This window comes from Martes martes (assembly GCF_963455335.1).
Source record: "Martes martes genome assembly, chromosome: 18".
NCBI lineage: Eukaryota > Metazoa > Chordata > Mammalia > Carnivora > Mustelidae > Martes > Martes martes.
Genome location: NC_137906.1, coordinates 8103344 through 8124351, shown reverse-complemented (window position 1 = coordinate 8124351; position 21008 = coordinate 8103344). Strand labels below are relative to the sequence as shown.

The window sequence follows — 21008 nt, the reverse complement described above, 5'->3', positions numbered from 1 at the left end:
CCGTAATTCCTGCCGTCCGCGCAGTTCTCGCTCCGGAAAGCGCGCGAGACTTCCGGATCCCCGCCCCTTCCCATCATCCCCGGGAGCTCCCAACCTCTCGCTCTGTGTTTTAAGTTCCAGTTCAGGCCTCGGGGGTGTAGTTTGTGGCTGGGGCTCCGTTCCGTCGGTGACGCAGGCGCTGCGCGAGCGGCGCGCGCCGACCGCCCATCCCCGGCTGTCCCACTTTGTCTTCGTCTCCTTGGCCCCCTCGTTAAGAGCCCCGCGTCTCCCTCTCATCGTCCGCGCCATCCTCGTCGCGCGCCCGAAGCAGGAGGCGGGCCCAGGTCTCCCGGAAAACTCGCCCGCGGGAACGCGAGGCTAACGGCCGCGACCGCTCCCAGGTGGGGGAGGGGCGGGGCCTGGAGAGCCGGGGCTGCAGCGGGCGGGAGCGGGTTCGGGCGGCCGGCGGGCGTGGGCAGGGAGGACCCCCCCCCACCCCCCACGGGGCCCTTAGGCTGTCGGAGCCGTCCACCTGCGCGGGGAAAGGCCGTAGGATGGAGGGGACAGCGGAAGGCAGGCTTTTGTGGAGGGAGGCGAGCGTGCAGCTCCGGAGCGGCTCTGGAGCCTTTCCTCTCCTCGTCATTGTTCTGCACCCTGACCACCCCTGTCTGGGCTCCAGGCCCCCTCAGACCGCGCCATGGGTGACAGCGATGACGAGTATGACCGTAGGCGCAGGGACAAGTTCAGAAGGGAACGCAGCGACTATGATCGTTCCCGGGAAAGAGATGAAAGACGTCGAGGGGACGATTGGAATGACCGGTAAGACTTCTTTTCCTCAGTTTTGTTCCCCTGCCTCATTCTGTGGCACTCCGCCCTCATTGCATTGCCTTTATTACTATTTTATAGGGCGAACCCCATGAGGTCGCTTATACTCGACCGTTTCGGGTCGGTCAACCCATTCGATGTTGGCCAGATATTTTTTTTTTCCCCGCTCTGGCTCTATTTTTGAAATGTCCACAAGTTTGTGTAGGAGGAAATAATATTTATGCATGTACTTTAAGATGCATGAGTCTCATTGTTTGTAAGTTACTCCTGAAACAGGTGGATTCAAAGAAAGTGATGTTTTAGAATTGACTAGACTGGAGGGCTTGTCAGACCAGACCTCTTCCCTGGCAGAATATGGTTAAATTTCTTCCTTAAAATCAGAAAGAGTTCTTCGGGGCAGTGAGGGTTAGGTTAATTGATAAGGTTTGACTAAGCTAGTCATTCGCTTTCTGGGATGCCCTTGAGTTAAATATTTTTAAGATTTTTTTCATTGAGAGAAATCTGACATCGTTTCCAATAAACTAATCAAGAGAAACGATTTTTTTTTAATCTAAAGGACATCACAAAACCTTCCGGGGTGGGGGGGCTTTTAGGTGACTTACTGTAATAGCATTTATTCATTCAGTGTTATTTTGAAAAATGAGGTCAGTGAAGCCTCCAGTCTGTAGTCAGTGTATTTCTTCAGTGGGGAGACCTTGTGGTGCTTTTTTCCCCCTCCTGTTTTGTAAGGAAGAAGAAAGTCAGAGGTGTTCCGAATTCTGAGAAGGGCCAAGAAGTAGTTACTGTGATTAAATAATCTATAGTCTGGGGCCCAGAGTGGTGGGCACAATGGCCTTGGGTTTGCTGCAGTTGAGTATGTACGAGGGATCGTCATAAAGATGGTGAAGAGTTGAAGGAGCAGATCTAAAGTAGGGGAGTCGTGTTGGAGGTGATAATGGCGGAGAGAGCACAGGAAAGTGACCCTTAGCAAGAATTGGAGAGATGAATGGGAATTCCCCAGGCACAGGTGGAGTCAACAGTTTGGACTTGGGGACATAAAATTGTGCAGAAAAGAGCCATGTTCTAGTTTGTTTGTTTTGTTTTGTTTGTTTGTTTTAAGTAGTGGTTCTCAGGGCCCCTAGATGGCTCAGTAATTAAGCTTGTGACTTCGGCCCAGGTCATGATCCCAGTGTCCTGGGATTGAGCCCCATACGGGCTCCCTGTTCCCCGGGGAGCCTGCTTCTCCCTCTCCAGCTCCCCTGTGCTTGTGTTCCTTCTCTCGCTATCTCTTTCTGTCATAAATAAATAAAATCTTAAAAAAAAAAAAAAAAAAGATAGTGGTTCTCAGGGGTGCCTGGGAGGGCACATTCAGTTAAGCGTCAGACTGATTTCGGCTCAGGTCATGATCTCAGTGTGGAGATCAGCCCTGTGCTGGACTCCTTGCTGGGCAAGGAGCCTGCTTAAGATTCTCTCTCCCTCTTCTGCTGCCTCTCTCCTCCTTTAAAAAAATAATAATAAAGTAGCAGTTTTCAAAATATGGTCCACAGACCCTAGGGATTTGTGGTGTTAGAAGTATTTTTATAGCAACTTTAAGGTACGATTGTTGTTTTCACTGTATTGCTGTTTGCATCGTTGGTGCTGTAGCATTGGTGGGTAAACTGCTTTTGTCTTAGTGCAAGTCAAGGCAGTGGCACCAAGCATTTAAAAAAAAAGCCAGTTTTGGGGCGCCTGGGTGGCTCAGTGCGTTCAGCTCAGGTCATGATCCCAGGGTCCTGGGATCGAGCCCCGCAGCAGGGAGCCTGCTTCCCGCTCTCTGCCTACCTCTCTGCCTAGTTATGATCTCTGTCTGTCAAATAAATAAATAAAATCTTAAAAAAAAAAAAAAGCCAGTTTCACTTAATGTCCTTAATGAAGCAGCAAAATTTAAAATCTTATTGAGTTGGATTCTTGTCTATGCATCTTTGTATGCATGATGAGTGGGAAGTACACATAAAGCACTTACATTGCGGATGGAGTAGTGGTTACCTTAAAGAAGAACATGGGATTGAGATTTGAGTTGAGCTAACAGGTTTTTGTTTGTTTGTTTTTGGTGGGGTGCCATTTTTACCTGAACGAAAGATTGTCAAACAGTAGTTAATCCTACTTGGATATTTGATATTTTCTTTCTTTTTTTTTTTTTTTAAGATTTTGTTTATTCATTTGACAGACAGAGATCACAAGTAGGCAGAGAGGCAGGCAGAGAGAGAGGAAGGGAAGCAGGCTTCCTGCTGAGCAGAGAGCCCGACATGGGGCTCGATCCCAGGACCCTGAGATCATGACCCGAGCCGAAGGCAGAGGCTTCAACCCACTGAGCCACCCAGGCGCCCCTGGATATTTGATATTTTCTTGAAAACAGATTAGATTGTTAGCTTTGTTGCTAGTGAGGAAGTGGAACTTCCCAGTGAAAACTAAAATTTTGGGAAACGTATACTACTAGTGTGAGTTTGACAATTTCCTGTTGCTTTAAGAATTCTTTGATGAGAATAGGTAGTGATGCTAATGAATATGGTATTTTGATGTTGTATAATAAGATATGTCAAGATACACCCAGAGACAAGATAGAACAGTGGATTTAAATGTAGCAGAGTAGGGGCGCCTGGGTGGCTCAGTGGGTTGAGCCTCTGCCTTCGGTTCAGGTCATGATCTCAGGGTCCTGGGATCAAGCCCCACATCGGGCTCTCTGCTCAGCGGGCACCCTGCTTCCCCCTCTCTCTGCCTGTTGCTCTGCCGACTTGTGATCTCTCTCTGTCAAATAAATAAAATCTTAAAAAAAAAAAGAAAGAAACTCTCGTCAAGTTTTGGGTAGTGTCAAAGTATAGTTTCAGTTACCTGAAAAGACTATTTATTAAAGTATTTTGTTTTTCTTTTTTTTTAAAGATTTTATTTATTTATTTGACAGAGAGAGATCACAAGTCGGCAGAGCAACAGGCAGAGAGAGGGGGAAGCAGGGTGCCCGCTGAGCAGAGAGCCCGATGTGGGGCTTGATCCCAGGACCCTGAGATCAAGTCAAAGGCAGAGGCTTAACCCACTGAGCCACCCAGGCACCCCAGAGTATTTCGTTTTCCAACCACGCATCTGTGAGGCTAGATTTTCTTCATGTTTTTAACCAAACATATTACAATAGATGGAATGTAGAAGTAAATATGAGGGGGGTGCCTGGGTGGCTCAGTTAAGCATCTGCCTTCAGCTCAGGTCATGACCATCCCAGATCCCAGGGTGCTGGAATCTGACCCTATGTAGGGCTCCCTGCTCAGCTGGGAGTCTTCTCCCTTTCCCTCTGGTCTCCCGGCACCACCCCCCCCCCCCACTTGTACTGTCTCTATCGCTTTCTCAGTTTCTCTCTCTCAAATGAATAAATAAGATCTTTGGAAAAAAAAAAAGTAAATATGAGAATTCAGCTGTCCATATTAAGCTAGGCCTTGAGAAGATTTGTTAAATGCAAAAACAATGGCACTTTTCTTTCTTCTTTTCTTTTTTTTAAGGATTTAATTTATTTATTTGAGAGAGAGCGAGAGAGCGCATGGGCAAAAGCAGGGGGAGTGGGAGAGGGAGAAGCAGGCTCCCAGCTGAGCAGAGAGCTTGAAACGAGGCTGGATCTCACGACTCTTAAGATGCATGACCTGAGCTGAAGGCAGGCGTTTAACCAACTGAGCCACCCAGGCACCCCAATGGCACTTTTCTTTCCCCTTTTTTTCCCCAAAGATTCTATCTGTTTATTTAAAGATTTTATTTATTTATTTGACAGACAGATCACAGGTAGGCAGAGAGGCAGGCAGAGAGAGAGGAGGAAGCAGGCTCCCTGCCGAGCAGAGAGCCTGATGCAGGGCTTGATCCCAGGACCCTGAAATCATGACCTGAGCCAAAGGCAGAGGCTCAACCCACTGAGCCACCCAGGTGCCCCTGAGTGGCACTTTGCTTATTAAAAAAAATTTTTTTTGAAAATAGCTGTGTTTCATAAAAATGTAATTTATGTTGATTTGTAACTATAAAATTAATAGATATTGTTCCTGTTTTGAGTACAGTATTGATGTCATCCACATAAAGAAAGCTCTTTAATCTGTAATTATATTTATTTAAAAAAATTTTTATTTATTTTAAAGATTTTATTTGAGAGAGAGCACGCGAGTGTGTGCATGCATGGTGGGGTACAGAAGGAGAAGCAGATTCCTCACTGAGCAGGGAGCCCGATGACGCGGGGCCAGATCCCAGTACCCTGGGATCATGACCTGAGCTGAAGGCAGATGCTTAACCGACTGAGCCACCCAGGTGCCCTGCAGTAATTTTAGAGTGTGAGGTGGTATGGCTAGCAGCCCCTAGACCAAAAGTTTGAAAACCCCTGGGCCAGAGCAAAGGATGTCTGTTTGGTTAAGGTTAGGATGGAGGTGGCTGGTAACTGGTGGAGAGGCCGGAATGACAGCCGGAACCAAGGTTTTGAACAGTGTTGTGCACTGGCATTTAGCAAGGAAGGGTATGGCATGATTGCATTTACGTTTGAGAAAGATCACTGATCACTTTGACAGGAGAGAAGTGGGAGGGACCAGAGATCGGTTCACCAGATGCCGCAGTTAGAGGGGAAATGACCAGGGTCAGGGCACACGGACAGGGGCAGGGAAGAGGACAGCTTTGATAGGCTCTGAGGCTGCAGATGAGCGAGCCAGTAGGCTTCGTGAGCTGTGAGGGCGACACGTGATAAGTTGCGTACCTGGTGGTGGTTGCTAGCCCTGCCCTCGGGGAAACAGGAGAAGCGAAGCCAGCTCGGAGAGCCGTCCGCTTGAGGGTAACGGGGTAACGGCTGAAACGATGGCAGCAGGCGAGAGTCTGCTTCTTTTCTGTGGAGAGGGTAGCTTTAGAGTTGGGGGCTTTTAGTCTTGTGTTTCAGGAGAGGAAGCGCCTGTCCAGGAGCGTGCCTGGCTGTGTCCTAATACTGTTGCTCGTTCTTATCGCCAGAGAGTGGGACCGGGGCCGGGAGCGGCGCAGTCGGGGTGAATATCGGGATTATGACCGCAATCGGCGAGAGCGCTTCTCTCCTCCCCGCCACGAGCTCAGCCCCCCGCAGAAGCGCATGAGGCGAGACTGGTGAGGTGGCAACGGGTTCTCTGGCTTCTCTCCTCAGCCTCAGTTCCACTTGGCCCCGGCTGTGTTCTTCACTTGCACTGAGGACTTTATCGTTTCCTTTTCTCAGACTTCTTATAAACCCATCTTTCTTATCCCCTAAACCCTTGGGTGAGAGACCACATTCCATATGCCCCTTCCTCTGTCCCTTCCTCCTTCGTGCTCTGGAGACATGATTCTCTTCTCTGTCTGACTTTTGTGTCCCCCACCCTCAGGGATGAGCACAGCTCTGACCCATACCACAGTGGCTATGAGATGCCCTATGCTGGGGGGGGTGGGGGCCCTACCTACGGCCCCCCTCAGCCCTGGGGCCACCCAGACGTCCACATCATGCAGCACCATGTTCTGCCTATCCAGGCCAGGTAAAGACCTGGGGTTCTGGGGTTCTTGGGAGAAGGGAGATGTTAGGTTTGGGGGACGGATTGGGGTTGCCAAGGACCGTGGCTGGAGCCAGGAAGTGGGTTAGGTACAGAGAGGAGTGTCTGTGGGGGTGGTAGCAGTTGTTGCCTGGGGTGGTGTCCGTGGTGGGCAAAGGAAGGGGGCAGTTGGCTACCCTGGCCCCCCCATCCCCCCCACCCTCTCCCCCACAACCAAGACTTCCTGACCGGGCCCCCCCCAGGCTGGGCAGCATCGCAGAGATTGACCTGGGTGTGCCACCACCGGTGATGAAGACCTTCAAGGAGTTTCTCTTGTCATTGGATGACTCTGTGGATGAGACCGAGGCTGTGAAGCGTTATAATGACTATAAGCTGGATTTTCGAAGGCAGCAGATGCAAGATTTCTTTTTGGCTCATAAAGATGAGGAGTGGTGAGTGCCCCCCGTCTTCCTCCTCTCTGTTCCCTAGCATGTTTCCCCTGGCCCCGCCAGTGGAGCCTGCAGCCCTGTCCTCTTCCCGTTTTCCCCAGATCCAGAAGTTCCTGGGGGTGGGGGATGGGAAGTACAACAGCATTGGCTGATGGGTTCTCCTCCTCACTTCAGCGTCTGCCACGGCCTCCCACCCCACCTCGCTTCCCCTCTGTCCTCAGTGAGTGGGACACCTCCAGGCAGCTGGCCAGAGCCACCTGTTCCCTTGGGGCAGCAGACAGACTGCTTCCCACTTGCTGGTGTGGGGTCATTGTCATCCCTGATCGCCGGGACCCTGTGTGGCTGTGGTGTTCTCCCAAAAGCAACGAGTGAATCCAGACAAGAAAAAGCAAAGATCTCAGGGTCGTTTGACAGAAAAAGAGTTTTAATTTTTTTCCTTTTGTGGATGTTTTAATTTTAATCAACCATCTTTTCCCCCCTTCCTGCTCCTCCTCCTCCTCATCCTCTTTCTGCTCCTCCTCCTTGAAAAGAGCCAGAACTGGGAACTACACCCGCTCATCGACGGAGCTCGGAGCAAACCCACCTCCACCCCCACCATACCCAGCCCATACATGAGCCCCCTGGGCTGAGCTGCGCTGCCCCGGCCAGGCAGACAGGCAGGGCACTGCTGTGCACAATGCAGCGGTTTAGCTGAATGTGATTGCTCAGGCAGCTAGTCAGTCAGGGCCCCCACCGCGGAGCCCCGCGGGGGTGGGGCATCTGGGCCGGGACGCCCCAGCCAGGAGCCAGCCGGTGGCCCACCTGCCAGCATGGGCCCTGGGCGCGGCTAGTTAAATCTTGAGCTCTGTTTGACCAAGCGGCCAAGGTAAAGATCCTGGAGGTGATGCCTGCGGCTTTCCTTTCCTCTCACGCTCGACTTGTGGTTCTGTTTTGTTTGTCACTGTCCCCTCTTTCTTCTTTCTCTGTGTCTTGGTCTCATTCTCTCATGTACTTTTTATTCTTTCCCCATCCCTGTCCTTGTGCCTCGCCTAACCACTTGTTTCCCTTTTTTTTTTTTTTTCCAGTTTCTCTGGCCTTTGTTTTCAGTTTTTTCCCTTTGTTTTCGATTTCTGGGACTTTCTCACACTTTCCCTTTCTGCCTTTTCTCATACTCCTCATTTCTTCTGTTTCCCCCCCACCCCAAGGTCCTGTTTTAAATGTTTTCTTTCCATGCTCCATCCTAATCCTCTACCCCCTCCTCTCTCTCTCCCTGTGGGCAGTACCTGACGTTATAAGGGCACTTCAGTTTCTCCCTTTGGTCTTTCCCTGTCCCTCCACCATCTGCTTTTCTTCCCAAGCGGGGAGAAAGCTTTTCTGCCTTTTTCTATCTGGTGCATTCAGGTTTCCCTCTGTCTTCCACCTAGGGATGGAGGGAGTTGGTGGGAGCGGTCCTGTAATGACTTTAGTTGGGGGTTGGCAAAGAGAGGGAGGTTCTTCAGGGCCTACTACTTAGCCTTCCTCTTGGAAGCTTTGGGAAACTACGTTTCTTTAACTTAGCATTTCCCAGAGACTCAGGGCAATCATTCCGCCTCTCTAACTCTGGCCTCCCCCTGTAGTCATTGCTTTTCCCAAATCCAGAGCTCTTAGTTCCTGGCTCTCCCCCAGATCTTCTCAGAGTGTAACCTCTGGTTCCTTTTGGGGGTATTGGGTGGTTCTGGTGCACCCCTTTCCCCAGTCTTTCTGCTTCCATGGTTTTTTGTGGGTGTGAGAGGATGGGGGCTAAGCCCTGACTTGCCTGGGCCCCTCCCCATGTCCTGGCTGTGGCATCCAGTGACTATTTTGTCTCTTCCCTCCCTACTTCCTTCCCAGGTTTCGGTCTAAGTACCACCCAGATGAGGTGGGGAAGCGTCGGCAGGAGGCCCGGGGGGCCCTGCAGAACCGACTGAGGGTGTTCCTGTCCCTCATGGAGAGTGGCTGGTTTGATAATCTTCTCCTGGACATAGACAAAGCTGATGCCATTGTCAAGATGCTGGATGCAGGTGTGTGGACTGGGAGGGGAAGAGGGTGTGCGGTGACCAAGATCTTGGTTGGGAAACAGAAGTCAGTTGATAAGCCAGAGGCTAAAGGCCAGGGCCACTGTGACCTCTGCTCCCTTTGTTGTTAGCTGTGATTAAGATGGAAGGAGGGACGGAGAATGATCTGCGCATCCTGGAGCAGGAGGAGGAGGAGGAGCAGGCAGGAAAGCCTGGGGAGCCCAGCAAGAAAGAAGAAGGCCGGGCCGGACCGGGCCTGGGGGATGGAGAGCGCAAGGCCAATGAGAAGGATGACAAGAAAGAAGACGGCAAACAGGTCAGCGCGGGGCTTGCTGGGTGCTGCCTGTGAGCACCTGGGGAGGATGACGGAGCAGCTTCAGCGGTCGGGGTCCTGGAGGGCTGGGTGATGGGTCCAGGAGAGGCGGAGGGCTGGGGGAGGGGGGCGGCGTTCTGATAAAGGTTGCAGGGGTGATGGACATGCCTGGGATTGTCTTTACCTGCAGGCTGAAAACGACAGTTCTAATGATGACAAAACTAAGAAATCGGAGGGCGATGGGGACAAGGAAGAGAAGAAAGACGACTCTGAGAAAGATGCCAAAAAGGTAGGGTATGTCTTGCCCCGGGATCGGTGTCGGGCTCAGGGGCCTGGTTACCTGACTCCCTCCCTCCTGCCGTGGCTCACAGAGTAGCAAGAAGCGGAACAGGAAGCACAGTGGCGACGACAGCTTCGACGAAGGCAGCGTGTCCGAGTCGGAGTCGGAGTCGGAGAGTGGCCAAGCTGAGGAAGAGAAGGAGGAGGCTGGTGGGTTTTACTTTCTGCTTCTAGTCCATTCTCTTCCTACTGAATAGGGGTAGGGGAGGTGGGAGTGGGTGGAATTGATAAGGGGCGGCCCTTTTGGGAGATCAGGGTGTGGCGGTGGGAGTGTGACTGCTGCTCTGTCTTCCCCTCCAAAATCAACAATAAAAAAATCACCAATTGCCACCACTTTCTGCCCAGAAGACGCACTCAAGGAAAAGGAGAAGCCCAAAGAAGAAGAAAGGGAGAAGCCTAAGGACACTCCTGGGCTGGAATGTAAACCTCGGCCCCTCCATAAGACGTGCTCCCTCTTCATGCGCAACATTGCACCCAACATCTCGCGGGCGGAGATCATTTCTGTGAGTGGGGAAGAGCGGTCACCGGGGCAGGAGTGGCACCCGGGCTCCATCTTTGGTGGCAGGGAGGGGGCGCTGGTGAGGCTGGGAGAAGATACTGTGACTCTGCTTCTGATGTAACCCCTGTTTCTCCAACAGGGAAGCTCCTCCTCATGGGCCCCTGCCTTTTGTGGGCTGGCCCCGATCGCACCATTTGCCTTTAAGTGCCCTTATTCTTAAGCCCTTTATTAGTGTTTCCTAACCTGAGTAAAGAGTCAAAGGCAGTCCCAGGGTTCTGAGGACAGGGGGATTGGAGGAAGAAGTGAAACGTTGAATTGCTCAGTGAGGTTTCTGTTCCTCTGTGTTTCCAGCTTTGTAAAAGATACCCAGGCTTCATGCGTGTGGCGCTGTCAGAGCCCCAGCCTGAGAGGAGGTGAGGAATGGGGAGGAGAGTGCCCCTGGATACCCTGGAGATGCGGTACAGGGGGAGGCTGATGGCCAGGATCCCCTCCACCCCAGGGTTATGCTGACCCTTTTCTTCTGCAGGTTTTTCCGTCGTGGCTGGGTGACCTTTGACCGCAGTGTTAACATCAAAGAGATCTGCTGGAACCTGCAGAATATCCGAGTAAGTGCTGGGAATGGGGTCTGTGCTGCACATAACCTCTGATTCCTTTGTTCTTTGATTCATTCGTTCTGCCCCTCTGACCGACCGGTCTCCTCACATTAAGCATATACTGGTGTCTGTGAGTAAGACGCTCCTGGTCCCTGTTCTCCGGGAGCTCACGGTCCAGTCGCTGGTCCTGTCAACAGGGCCAGTTCCTGGAGCTGCTGCTTCCTGGGCAAGTGTTGGTGAGCTTTGTGTTGGCTCCTTCTAGCTCCGGGAGTGTGAGCTGAGCCCTGGTGTGAACAGAGACCTGACTCGCCGAGTCCGCAACATCAACGGCATTACCCAGCACAAGCAGATAGTGCGCAACGACATCAAGCTGGCCGCCAAGCTGATCCATACGCTGGATGACAGGACCCAGCTCTGGGCCTCCGAGCCTGGGACACCTCCTCTGCCAACAGTCAGTGACTCCCTGTGGAACTTCTCCAGAAGCAGCCCATACCATGTCTTCTGCTGTGGGCACCTGTGGTCTTGTCTGTAGCGTTAATCCCCTGTCCTCAGCCTATCTGGGCAGCACGTCCAGCTTCCGCTAGAACAGACTGGCATAGTGATGATGTATTGGCTAGGAGAGAATAAGTAAGAAAAAGACAAATAACGAAGCCGTGGTAACAGGCCAGGGGAACCCTGGATTCCTTTCTGCTTCAGCCGAGGAGCTTCTGGGACTATCTGTCTGCCTCAGAGTTTTCGCTTGTCATCTCACTTGCCTTCTTCCTCCTTCCCAGAGTCTGCCCTCCCAGAACCCAATCTTGAAGAACATCACTGACTATCTGATTGAGGAAGTGAGTGCGGAGGAGGAGGAGCTGCTGGGGAGCAGTGGGGGGGCTCCCCCTGAGGAGCCCCCTAAGGAAGGGAACCCGGCAGAGATCAACGTGGAGCGGGATGAAAAACTGATCAAGGTGCCAGCAAGAGCAGGCGGGCAGGGGTCCTTCCTGGCTTGGGGCAGCAGAGGGCCCAGGAGAGCACGGTGAACTCACAGGCTTTGATTTCTCTCAGGTTTTGGACAAACTCCTCCTCTATTTGCGCATTGTGCATTCCCTGGATTATTATAACACTTGCGAGTACCCCAATGAGGATGAGATGCCCAACCGCTGTGGCATCATTCATGTTCGGGGGCCCATGCCTCCCAACCGCATCAGTCATGGAGAAGGTGGGTTCCCGGCTTCCCCACTCCCAAGTCCCCTTCGGTTTCCCTTTCGCAGCTGCCTCTGGTTGTAGATGTATTCTGGGAGCAGTGCCTTCCCAGCCTCTCTTTTTTTTTCCCCCTCTTTAAATATTTTAAAATAATCTTTCTGTCCAGTGTGGGGCTCAAACTCAGGACCCCTGAGATCAAGAGTCACATGCCCTGAGCCAGCCAGGCGCCCCTCGTCCCTTCCTTGCTTCTGGCTCCCTTCTCCAGCTTGCTCTTGTCCCTGTTCCCAAACTACAGTGCTGGAGTGGCAGAAGACATTTGAGGAGAAGCTGACTCCGCTGCTGAGTGTGCGGGAATCTCTTTCCGAGGAAGAGGCCCAGAAGATGGGGCGCAAAGACCCCGAGCAGGAAGTGGAGAAGTTTGTCACCTCTAACACCCAGGAACTGGGCAAGGATAAGTGGCTATGCCCTCTCAGTGGCAAGAAATTCAAGGTCTGGGATGGTAGGGAGCTGTGTTAGAACTGTGGGCGGAAGGGGTTGAGCCAGGAAGCCTCCCTTCTCTGGCCCCGGGGAGGAATTGGCTCCGGAACTGGTGGGCGGGGAGGTCGATTATCCTTCCACATTGCTTGCTCTGTTCTGATCCAGTCTCTCTTTACCCAGGGCCCTGAGTTTGTACGCAAACATATCTTCAACAAGCATGCAGAGAAGATTGAGGAAGTGAAGAAGGAGGTGGCATTTTTTAACAATTTTCTCACTGATGCCAAGCGCCCGGCTCTGCCGGAGATCAAGCCAGCTCAGCCACCTGGCCCTGCCCAGAGTAAGATACGATCCATGAGGGTCTGCCACATTCCCTCTCCCTTTTACTATCAGGGACTCCTGGTTCTCTTTATTCTATGATCCTCTGAAAACATTCTTTTTCACTCAGGCAGTATTCCTAAAAGCCAATTGTCATTCCCCCATCCCCCCCCCCCGCAGTAATTCATGTTCCTGTCCATGTTGTACTCCCCCCAGGCCTGACGCCGGGACTCCCCTACCCACACCAGACTCCCCAGGGCCTGATGCCCTATGGTCAGCCCCGGCCCCCCATCTTGGGCTATGGAGGTAAGTATGGGGGAGACTTGAAAGGGCTTAGTGGCTGTGAGGGGCTGTGAGAAAGGAAGCTAAACCAAGGTATAGTTGAGGTCACAGATTTTCAACTCAACCCCAATCTCTTGTGTAGCTGGTGCTGTCCGCCCTGCGGTCCCCACGGGAGGGCCTCCATACCCTCACGCCCCCTATGGTGCTGGCCGAGGGAACTATGATGCCTTCCGAGGTCAAGGAGGTTATCCCGGGAAGCCTCGAAACAGGTGAGAATGAGCTAAGATGCCCAAACTTTCTTGTCCTCTTCAAGCTCCCTTTCAGGGGCCCTCAAGTGTCCTCCCACCTTACCTCTTCCATATCTCACAGGATGGTCCGAGGAGACCCACGGGCCATTGTGGAATACCGTGACCTGGACGCTCCGGATGATGTGGACTTCTTCTGAGCCCTCTACTTCTCCTCACTCCTGGCCTCATCTAGAATTGTGACTGCCTGGTCCTATCCAGCTGAGAATTTTTTTTGTACGTTCAGCCCTACTGCCAATAAAAGCACTTCCATAGTGATTGATTATTTATTATGTACCTCCCCAAATTCTCCCAAAGATTGGCTGGGGCCATAATTAGCTGAGCTGCACCATTTTATTGACTCCAAAGACCCAGGCAGCTTTTGCCTTGGAGTAAAGGGTTTATTTAGGTATGTTTGGGTCCAGAGATAGTCTCCATTTTGGGACCTGAGCCTCAGTCCAGGGCCTGCTGCTGCTTCTGGGAGTTGCAGCTGGTCAAACACAGGTTGTAGAAGGAGTTGCTGTCAAAGGCTGTGCCTACTTCTCTCCATCCCACCCACCCAGCTGCCTGTAGTTCGCTGGGATTTTTCGGAGCACCCCAGAAGTGAGGGTCCAATACCAGAACATAGGCTTCCGTGCCTGGACCCAGGCAGACTCCCAGTAAGGCCTTGGACCGGGCATCTGCATCCCCCCCAACCATTACAGGCCCTCCGCCCCCTGCGAAGTGGGAGTAAAGCCTCTCCAGTTCCCCCTGAAGCCCTGCTCCACGGGGTACGTGACACAGGCGCCCCTGGGGGCCTCCGAAGTGGTCGAGGCAGAGGCTGGCTTCGACACAACCAATCCAGCTCCGGGAGCCCAGGAACCCGGGGGGCTTATCGCCCATGTCCTCCAGAGCCGCCTGCACGGCTGTCAGTCCGGGCACGCCCGCGGGCCGGCCCTCTGGCCACGAGCACAGCGTCTGCAGAGTGCGGTAGCCGCAGCCCCAGCCCCGGTCGTCCAGGCCATCGCAGCCGTAGTGATAGTAAAGGTAGTGGCCCGAGAGGAGCGCCAGGCGAGCGGGACCGCCGGTGGGCGGGGCCAGGCCCAGGTGGACGTCCTTCAGCAGCTCCAGGGCTGGCGGCGGGGGCGAGGTCGGGCAGACGCGTCCCGGCGCCGCGGACGGAACTCCGGCTCCAGCGTTTCCTCTCGGCCCTGGGTCTTGAGCTAGCCGCAGGCAGGACCGGCGCGCGGGCTCTCGGGGACGTTGTCGCCGGTCTCCCGCAGCGCAGAGTCCCGAGCGGCAGCCGCGGGGAAAGCGCCACCCGCAGGGCTCCCACAATGCACCGCCGCGCTGCCGTGGCTACTGCGCAGGCGCGAGCCCCACCCCGTGAGGCGGGGCGCGGTGCGGCGGGCGCGGCGGGGTAGCGTGGTGGGAGCCGGCACGCTCCGCCCGGCTACAGAGGTCTGCAAGTTCGGGTGGCTGTCGCACCCGCCCCGCTCTGTCTACTCAGCCCCGGTGTTTGAGGCCCGGTCCCCGCTCCCTAGTCGCGCACACTGCTGTGGCTGTAACAGTTTATTGGCAGCCCAGAGGGGCGAAGGCACCGCGGGGGAGGGGCTCGGCCCGAGACATGCAGAGGACGGGGAGCCTCCGGGGATACTCGGGGGGGGGTGGTGGGTAGGGTCGGGTCTAGGGCTCCTCCGTATTATATCCCAGCCCTTAAATAAGTATATACAGCTAGTAGGCCGGGCGGGGCGAGCAGGGCGGGGAGACGTGGGGGTCCCGTCTGGGTCACAGGTCTGAGCAGCGATCCTGCTTGCTGTAATGGTCAAACTGGTTCTTCCAGTGCACCATGTAGGAGCTCCAGCGGTGGAACTCGGCCTTCCACTGGCGCTCCGCCTCGTCCAGTGTGTCTGCGGCCAGGGCGCCCGGCAAGTGGGTTGGAGGAGGACAAGGGGAAGGTCAGGGAACGTACATGGTGGTGGGTGGGCGTGAGTGCAGGAGAATACAAGGAGAATGCAGGGGGGCACGCAGGACAGTGGAAATAGGATCAGGAGAATATGCGAAAGACAGAAGACCAGAAGACGGATGGGAGTGGAGGAGGGGCCAGAGAAGGATGGCGGGAAGGAAGGGGTGGGGGAGGAGAAAATGACCGGAAGACAGTGGGACAGAAAGGATCAGAAGAGGGAGGATCCGTAGGTTGGTGGGGAAAAGAGAAGAGACAGAAATGGTTGACTGTTATAGCCCCGCTAGGGGGTGCTGTCTAGCTCCCGGCCCTCCCTCTGCCCCCGACACCAGGCTCCGGCTCCAAGTAATTTTGTAAAAAAAGAAAATTGGCGTTTTCATTTCCATTTAGACAACAAAGGCGTGTGGGTCCCTGAGATGGGTCATAGGTCACCACCCCCTCCCAGCCCTGGCCAGTTTGAGTCTCTCGGTTTGAGGAGGGAGGGTGCCCTGGGTCGGAGATCCCTGAGTGGGGCCCTTCCCCACTGTCCGACCACTCATTAGAGGAGGGGCCCCCTGAGGCCGGAGGGGTAAGTGGCCGTGGTCACAACCGCAGGAGCCGGGAGAGGTGGAGGAAGAGGAGGAGAAGGAGGGGCAGGGGAAGGCCGGGCCTGGGCCTCGGGGCAGCCTCCCCGTGGGCGGGGCCTGAGCAGGTGCTGGGAGCCTTCGAGGCTGGTGGGGGGAGAAGAGAGGGGTTACACCCGGCCGGCTCCCACTCCCCTCTCTCTTTTCGCGCCCCCTTTCTGCCCTCCTCCGCCCAGCCCCTGCCCGCTGGCCCCTGCATACCGGTGGCGCTGAGCAATTTGGGGAGGAAGCGGTTCCAGAAGGCGCAGGCCTGGGCGCGCAGCCCCCGGCGCACCTCCAGCGGCCGCAGGTTCAGGCTCACGTACTGCTGCGCTCCCGCCGTGTACGGTGGCCACTGCGGGACTTTGGGGTCCCGAGGGTCATTGGGGTCCCTTCGGAAGGAGAGGGAAGGCTCAGCCTCAGGCAAGCCTGCCCCGCCCGCCCTAGGGACTGTGGACTGGCGATGGAGAGCTGGAGGAGGCAGGCTGCCCCCTGACCCGAGCCCTCTTTGGCTCCCTGGAGAACACATCCCCTCCTTCCCACCACCTCTTTAACCCTTCTTTCTGGTCTCCCGGATCCCCCATCGGCTAGAGCCATCCCTTTCCTCCTGCCCTCCCTCCTGCCTTTCCCTCAGCTTTACTGCCCCACCTTTGTCTTTGTTTCTCCCATTAAAAACATCGCTAGGATTTACGAGCCCTTACTGTGTAAGCAGGCTCAGTCCCAGCTCTACAAACATCTTGTTTTTGCTTTTGACAACACTGATGTGATGTCGGAGTTGTGGTCCCCTTCTTCGGACAGGTAAACCGGTGTGTGACTACATATACACGTGCAGTCAAATGCTACTACATATACATGTGAATGTATCGCTGGCCCACCTGAACCCAGCGGTCTACAGTTCTAGCTCCTAAGTGCTACGGTAACTTCTTTGTCTCCCTGTCTCTCTTCTCTACGCTTCCCTCCCCCTCTCTCCTGGGCTCTACTGGACCTGCCAACCTTTCCTCTCCAGTCTCCTTTGTCATTCTGTCTCCCTCTTTGTCGCCTTTCTTTTGTGAACTTTTCCCTCCCTCTCCGGCCCTTTCTGTCTGTCCCAGTCTGTCCTCCTCTCTCCCTGTCCCCTCCTCTTGCTTCTCTGGTTCCTGGAGGCCCTCCTCCCCTCAGTACTGCTGACCCTGTGCGGGCGAAGTTGGCCCAGTATCTCATCAGTCGCTGGGCAAAGGTTCTCTCCTCGGCCGTATAGTTTAGCGAGGGTTCCAGAGGGAGTCCAAAGATGAACTCGATCTCGTAGCCATGGGGCACCCCCATCCACAGGGGCCAGGAGAGCGTAGATGCGCGGTGTTCAAAGATGTAGGCATAGACCCGAGCCCCCTGGGCAGCCAGTCGCCCAGCCAGCTGGGCCACGGGGCACACGACGTTATGGTCGCCCACGACATCACTCATGGCCTCTCTCAGGCGCGCTGGGTCCTCAGGGTGCAGCCAGTCTGTGTAATGCAGGACCACAGCCTCGGCAGCTAGGTCACTCGCCTGGGGGACCCCGACCCGCACCCCGGCCAGGAATTGGGCCCGGCTGATGAGAGATTCGTTGTCTTTGCTGAAGCCTGGGGCCCCGTAAACCAGAAAATAGGAGCCCTCATCCTTCACCACACCCACCAGCACCTGAGGCGACAGGATGGAGGGATGGGAGGGGGGCACAGACAGACAGGCAGACAGAAACAGATGGACAAAGAGCCAGAGAGATCAATAGTTACAGACCCCAGAACCATGGAGGAAGAGAGTAGGAGGTTGGGGAAGGGACAGAGAGAAAGAGAAAATGTACCCATGTCTCCTTTTCTCTCTGCCCCACTGACCACACCCCAGGATCTGAGCTCTCAGGGAGGAGGGGGTGGCCATGGGGCCAGAAGCCCAGGCCTTTGGGAATTGGATCTTGAGGAGCCTTCATGCCTGGGTCCCCGGGGGGCTGGGGGCTGGGGGGTGAGTGGGAGAACAGGCCTAGAGGAACCAGCTCCAACCCTTCCGGCCACTAGTCACCTGCAGACCGTGGAAGTCTCCGGCATTGATGAGGGCCTCGGGTGTGTCACTGAGGAAGTCTCCATCCACCACAGGCACGAAAGAGAAGCGGAAGACGCTTTCCTGAGGCAGCACGTGCCACTCGTGGTCCACCAGGTCCTGAGCGGGCCGTGTCCTCAGGCAGGCAACCAGCTCTGTGTCATTGCCACCAGCACCCCCTGGGGGACAGCCTACGAGGCGGGCCAGCAGCGTGGCCCTGCGGCGGGCCTCTCCCACGCCCACCGTGGCCCAGGGGCCGTTGGGTGCACCGCTCTGCAGCACAGCCCTGTGGAAAAGGCCCCGGCTGGGAGCGGACAGCAAGTGCATGCCCACCGAGGCGGCACCGGCACTTTCCCCAAACACAGTCACTGACGTTGGGTCACCCCCAAAGGCGGCCACGTTCTCTTGTACCCACTGCAGTGCCAACCTCTGATCCAGTAGACCCACGTTGCCCGGGGCCTCCCGGCTCCCGGGCAGGGCCAAGAAGCCAAAGGCTCCCACCCGGTAGTTCATGGACACCAGCACGGTCCCCTCAGCCTGGGCCAGGAAGCGGCCATCATACACGTCCAGGGAGGAGGCCCCACTGTAGAAGCCACCCCCGTAGATCCAGACGAGGACAGGGGTGGGGGACGCAGGCCGGGGGTATGGTGTCCACACATTGAGGTAGAGGCAGTCCTCACTCAGCTCTCGGTTCGGGTTCCACATCTCGGTGCCCTCAAAGCCGGGGTACAAGGTGTCCACATATTGGTAGCAGACCCTTTGGAAGGCTGTGGCGTCCAGCACCCCTGGCCAGGGCCGCTTGGGCTCCGGTGGCAGAAAGCGACGGGGGCCCACAGGTGGCTCTGCGAAGGGGATGCCCAGAAAAGCAGAGACAGGGCCCCCGGGGGCCATTAGGCGGATGCCCCGCAGCCGGCCCCCACGCACAGTCACCAGCAGCTCTGGGTCCTCAGCCTCCGCCCCTCCTCCCAGGAGGAAGAGGAGGAGGAGCAGGATTGGGGAAGCCAGGGAGGGCGTGCGCAGGGGACACCAGGGGGGCCTCATGGCTGCCAGGCCAGGCAGGCGTCTGCTGGGAGACAGAAAGGCAGAGGGTGAAGGTCTGAGGCTGCCAGGAGCGAGGAGATTAGGTAACACTCTTGCCCAGGGGTTATCATGGAGCTGCAGAGGAGGTGCGGCAGGTTGGGAGGGTGGAGGGAAACGGAGGGAGGGAGTCAGGCCACGACAAGGACACAGGCAGACAGAGAGAAGCAAGAGGGGACAGACATCAGGCACACACACACACGACACCCAGACAGACCGACGGAGGCAACAGAGACGAGGCCTGCCAGGCTATCCCTTCTCTTGCCCCACTGAGCGCCCACCACCCTCACCTCCTTCCCCTAGCTGGGTGGACTGCGTTGGGCCCAGCCGGAGCAGCGCAGGCACCCGCACCAGAGGCCGCAATCCTCACACAGGCCACCAGACAGGGGCGGGGCCCTCACTGACGGGAGGCCCTGATGGGGAAGCTGGTGGTGGCGGTGGCCGTGAAGGCGCAGGCTCTCTTGAGTTGGCCAGGGTCGGGGGGCCCCTGGGGGCTGGGTTGGGCATTCAAGGCTGACGGAGCTACAGGTCTCGGGGTACCCCAAATCCTGCTTACTGCACACCCTGTCCCACCCTGCCCTGCCCCTCCTCATCCACTGTCTGGCACAGGGCGCTGCCACCCGCGGGTGCCGGCCAGCTGCTCACTCGCCTCGCCTAGCCTCAGAGATCAGGCTCGCCAGCCCGGGTCCCCCAGGACTGGAGTCCCCCATCCATCCGATGCTGCGGGGCACGCTGCCGCCAGTGGGGGGCAGTAGAGACCGAGAAAAGGACGGCGCTCCCCGCCCCGAGTCCGAGAGCCGGGAACTCGGGGCGGGGGTCTGGAGGCTCGCGGGCATTGCGGAGGGGTCTGAAGGGCGAACCGGGACGCCTGTGTTCTCGGAGCTCCGGAGATCCCCGGCTGCAGGGGCGAGGGCGCTATTTTGGGGCAGCAGCTGCTGTGGTTCCGGCATCTCCAGCCAAGGGATCAAAATTCCCCGGGTCGGAACTCCCCCCTCTCGCGGCGGTCACCTCTCACCCAGCCAACCCCCGCCGCCCTGAGGCTGGGGTGGTGGTGGTGGTGCTGGGGATTAACTAGGAAACCCGAGTGGGGCTAATTATAACTCGGGGCTTCCGCTGAGCCTCCCCTTTCCCCAAATAGATACGGAGTCCCCGTGGGAGGGGGACGCCTGGGCCTCGGAGGGGGCTTCGGCTGAGCGCTGCGCAGGGGCGCTGGGGTTGCGGGATCTGGGTGTGGGGGGGGAGTCAGCCCGGCGCCGGCAACCTGCGCAGCTCGGGTTCCGCCCCAAGGAGGGGGCGTCTTCCAGTGGCCCCACACTTGGGGGCGGGCGGGGGAAGGGGCGCTCGGGGGTCCCCCCAGGAATTCGAGAGCAGAGGCGGCGGCCGGCCCTCCGGGGTGCCGGCTCCCGCGCGGACGGCCGTAAGTATGCGGCGGCGAGGGAAGAGTTAAGGATGAGTGTGGGGCGGCGGGGGGCGTCGCTGGGCAGGCCCGGGGGCGCGGTGGGCGTCCCGTTTGGGGGGCCCGGATCCCTCCGGGAGCGCACATTTTCCCGGACGCGGAATGGGCCGCGGGCCGGGGGAGGGTCCCGGCCGGGGCGGGAGACTCACCTGAGGCGGCCGAGCCGGGCCGGGCCGGGCCGCGCCGGGAGCTGGAGGCGGCCGATGTTCCCCGGCGCAGGCTGAGCCGACTCTGACAGCCGCCGCCTCCGGCCCCCCGCACACACCCCCTCCGGGCCGCACGGCGCCCCCGCCCGCCCCCGCCCCCGCCCACTGTCTCCGCCCCCGCCCCTCCCCGCCTTCCCGGGCTGCCACCTCCCCTCCCTCTCCCTCCCTCGGAGGCGAGACCCAGAGACCCCGGGGGCCCGGACGGACGCCAGTGACAGACGCCGACAGACGGACAGACACACAGTGACACGACGGAAAGACCTGCAGCGGCGGAGCAGACACCCACAGTGACAGACGGACAGAAGCCGCGGAGACAGACACGCAGACGGACAGTCGCAGTCGGTGACACCTCCAGGGACAAACGGTGACCGACAGTCACAGACGGACGGACACACACTCGGACACACTGACAGCCTCGGTCGGGACTGGGAGCCGAATAAATGAACATCCTTGGCCACGACACAACGGGGGTGGCATGGGAGGACCTGCACGTGAAAGTGTGGCTGAGGACCCCCTTAGGGGTCCGGGGTGGTACTGGCTGAGAAAAGGTGACGTGGGACATTCCTGGGGGATGAGGGCACACCTGTGGGAATGAAGATGAGAACATGAGATCACGAGTGGAAATGAAGGGGGGCCCCACGGAAGAA

The 21008-nt window shown here is 56.7% G+C and overlaps 3 protein-coding genes across 6 annotated transcripts; 1 reads left to right on the top strand and 2 right to left on the bottom strand.

Annotated features, from left to right (window-relative positions):
- Positions 1-99: 99 nt before the first annotated feature.
- On the top strand, positions 100-13314 carry SRRT (serrate, RNA effector molecule). 4 transcript variants are annotated; one of them, XM_080829819.1, is made up of 20 exons: positions 100-380; positions 659-798; positions 5770-5898; positions 6150-6296; positions 6554-6742; positions 8588-8757; positions 8883-9067; positions 9255-9353; positions 9436-9553; positions 9752-9906; positions 10254-10315; positions 10429-10507; positions 10758-10946; positions 11269-11442; positions 11540-11693; positions 11973-12166; positions 12335-12491; positions 12686-12775; positions 12894-13020; positions 13121-13314. In XM_080829819.1, exons 2-20 carry the CDS (start codon positions 677-679, stop codon positions 13194-13196), a joined length of 2616 nt encoding a protein of 871 aa, XP_080685945.1. In that variant the 5' UTR covers positions 100-380; positions 659-676; the 3' UTR covers positions 13197-13314. The 4 variants fall into 4 exon arrangements, with proteins under 4 accessions (XP_080685945.1, XP_080685943.1, XP_080685944.1 ...); XM_080829817.1 differs by having other exon boundaries at positions 12674-12775; XM_080829818.1 differs by having other exon boundaries at positions 9749-9906.
- Positions 13315-13488: 174 nt separating this feature from the next.
- On the bottom strand, positions 13489-13917 carry UFSP1 (UFM1 specific peptidase 1; the record flags this gene model as incomplete). Its single annotated transcript, XM_080829821.1, has 1 exon — positions 13489-13917. The coding sequence occupies one exon, from the start codon at positions 13915-13917 to the stop codon at positions 13489-13491; it is 429 nt and encodes a 142-aa protein (XP_080685947.1).
- Positions 13918-14047: 130 nt separating this feature from the next.
- ACHE (acetylcholinesterase (Yt blood group)) lies at positions 14048-20372 on the bottom strand. Its single transcript, XM_080829820.1, has 5 exons — positions 20305-20372; positions 17605-18685; positions 16748-17232; positions 15802-15971; positions 14048-14924 (listed from the first exon to the last, which is right to left on the bottom strand). The coding sequence occupies exons 2-5, from the start codon at positions 18661-18663 to the stop codon at positions 14803-14805; spliced, it is 1836 nt and encodes a 611-aa protein (XP_080685946.1). The 5' UTR covers positions 18664-18685; positions 20305-20372; the 3' UTR covers positions 14048-14802.
- Positions 20373-21008: the final 636 nt, after the last annotated feature.

Excerpts from the sequence above, each read along its gene's own strand:
- SRRT (XM_080829816.1), top strand. The coding sequence starts at position 677 with ATGGGTGACAGCGATGACGAGTATGACCGTAGGCGCAGGGACAAGTTC. Across the intron at positions 11,694-11,972 it reads CCGCATCAGTCATGGAGAAG|TGCTGGAGTGGCAGAAGACA; the intron begins GTGGGTTCCCGG and ends CCCAAACTACAG. Across the intron at positions 12,492-12,673 it reads GCCACCTGGCCCTGCCCAGA|TACTCCCCCCAGGCCTGACG; the intron begins GTAAGATACGAT and ends CTGTCCATGTTG.
- ACHE (XM_080829820.1), bottom strand. The coding sequence starts at position 18,663 with ATGAGGCCCCCCTGGTGTCCCCTGCGCACGCCCTCCCTGGCTTCCCCA. Across the intron at positions 17,233-17,604 it reads GAGACTTCCACGGTCTGCAG|GTGCTGGTGGGTGTGGTGAA; the intron begins GTGACTAGTGGC and ends CTGTCGCCTCAG. Across the intron at positions 15,972-16,747 it reads GCCAACTTCGCCCGCACAGG|GGACCCCAATGACCCTCGGG; the intron begins GTCAGCAGTACT and ends CTCCTTCCGAAG.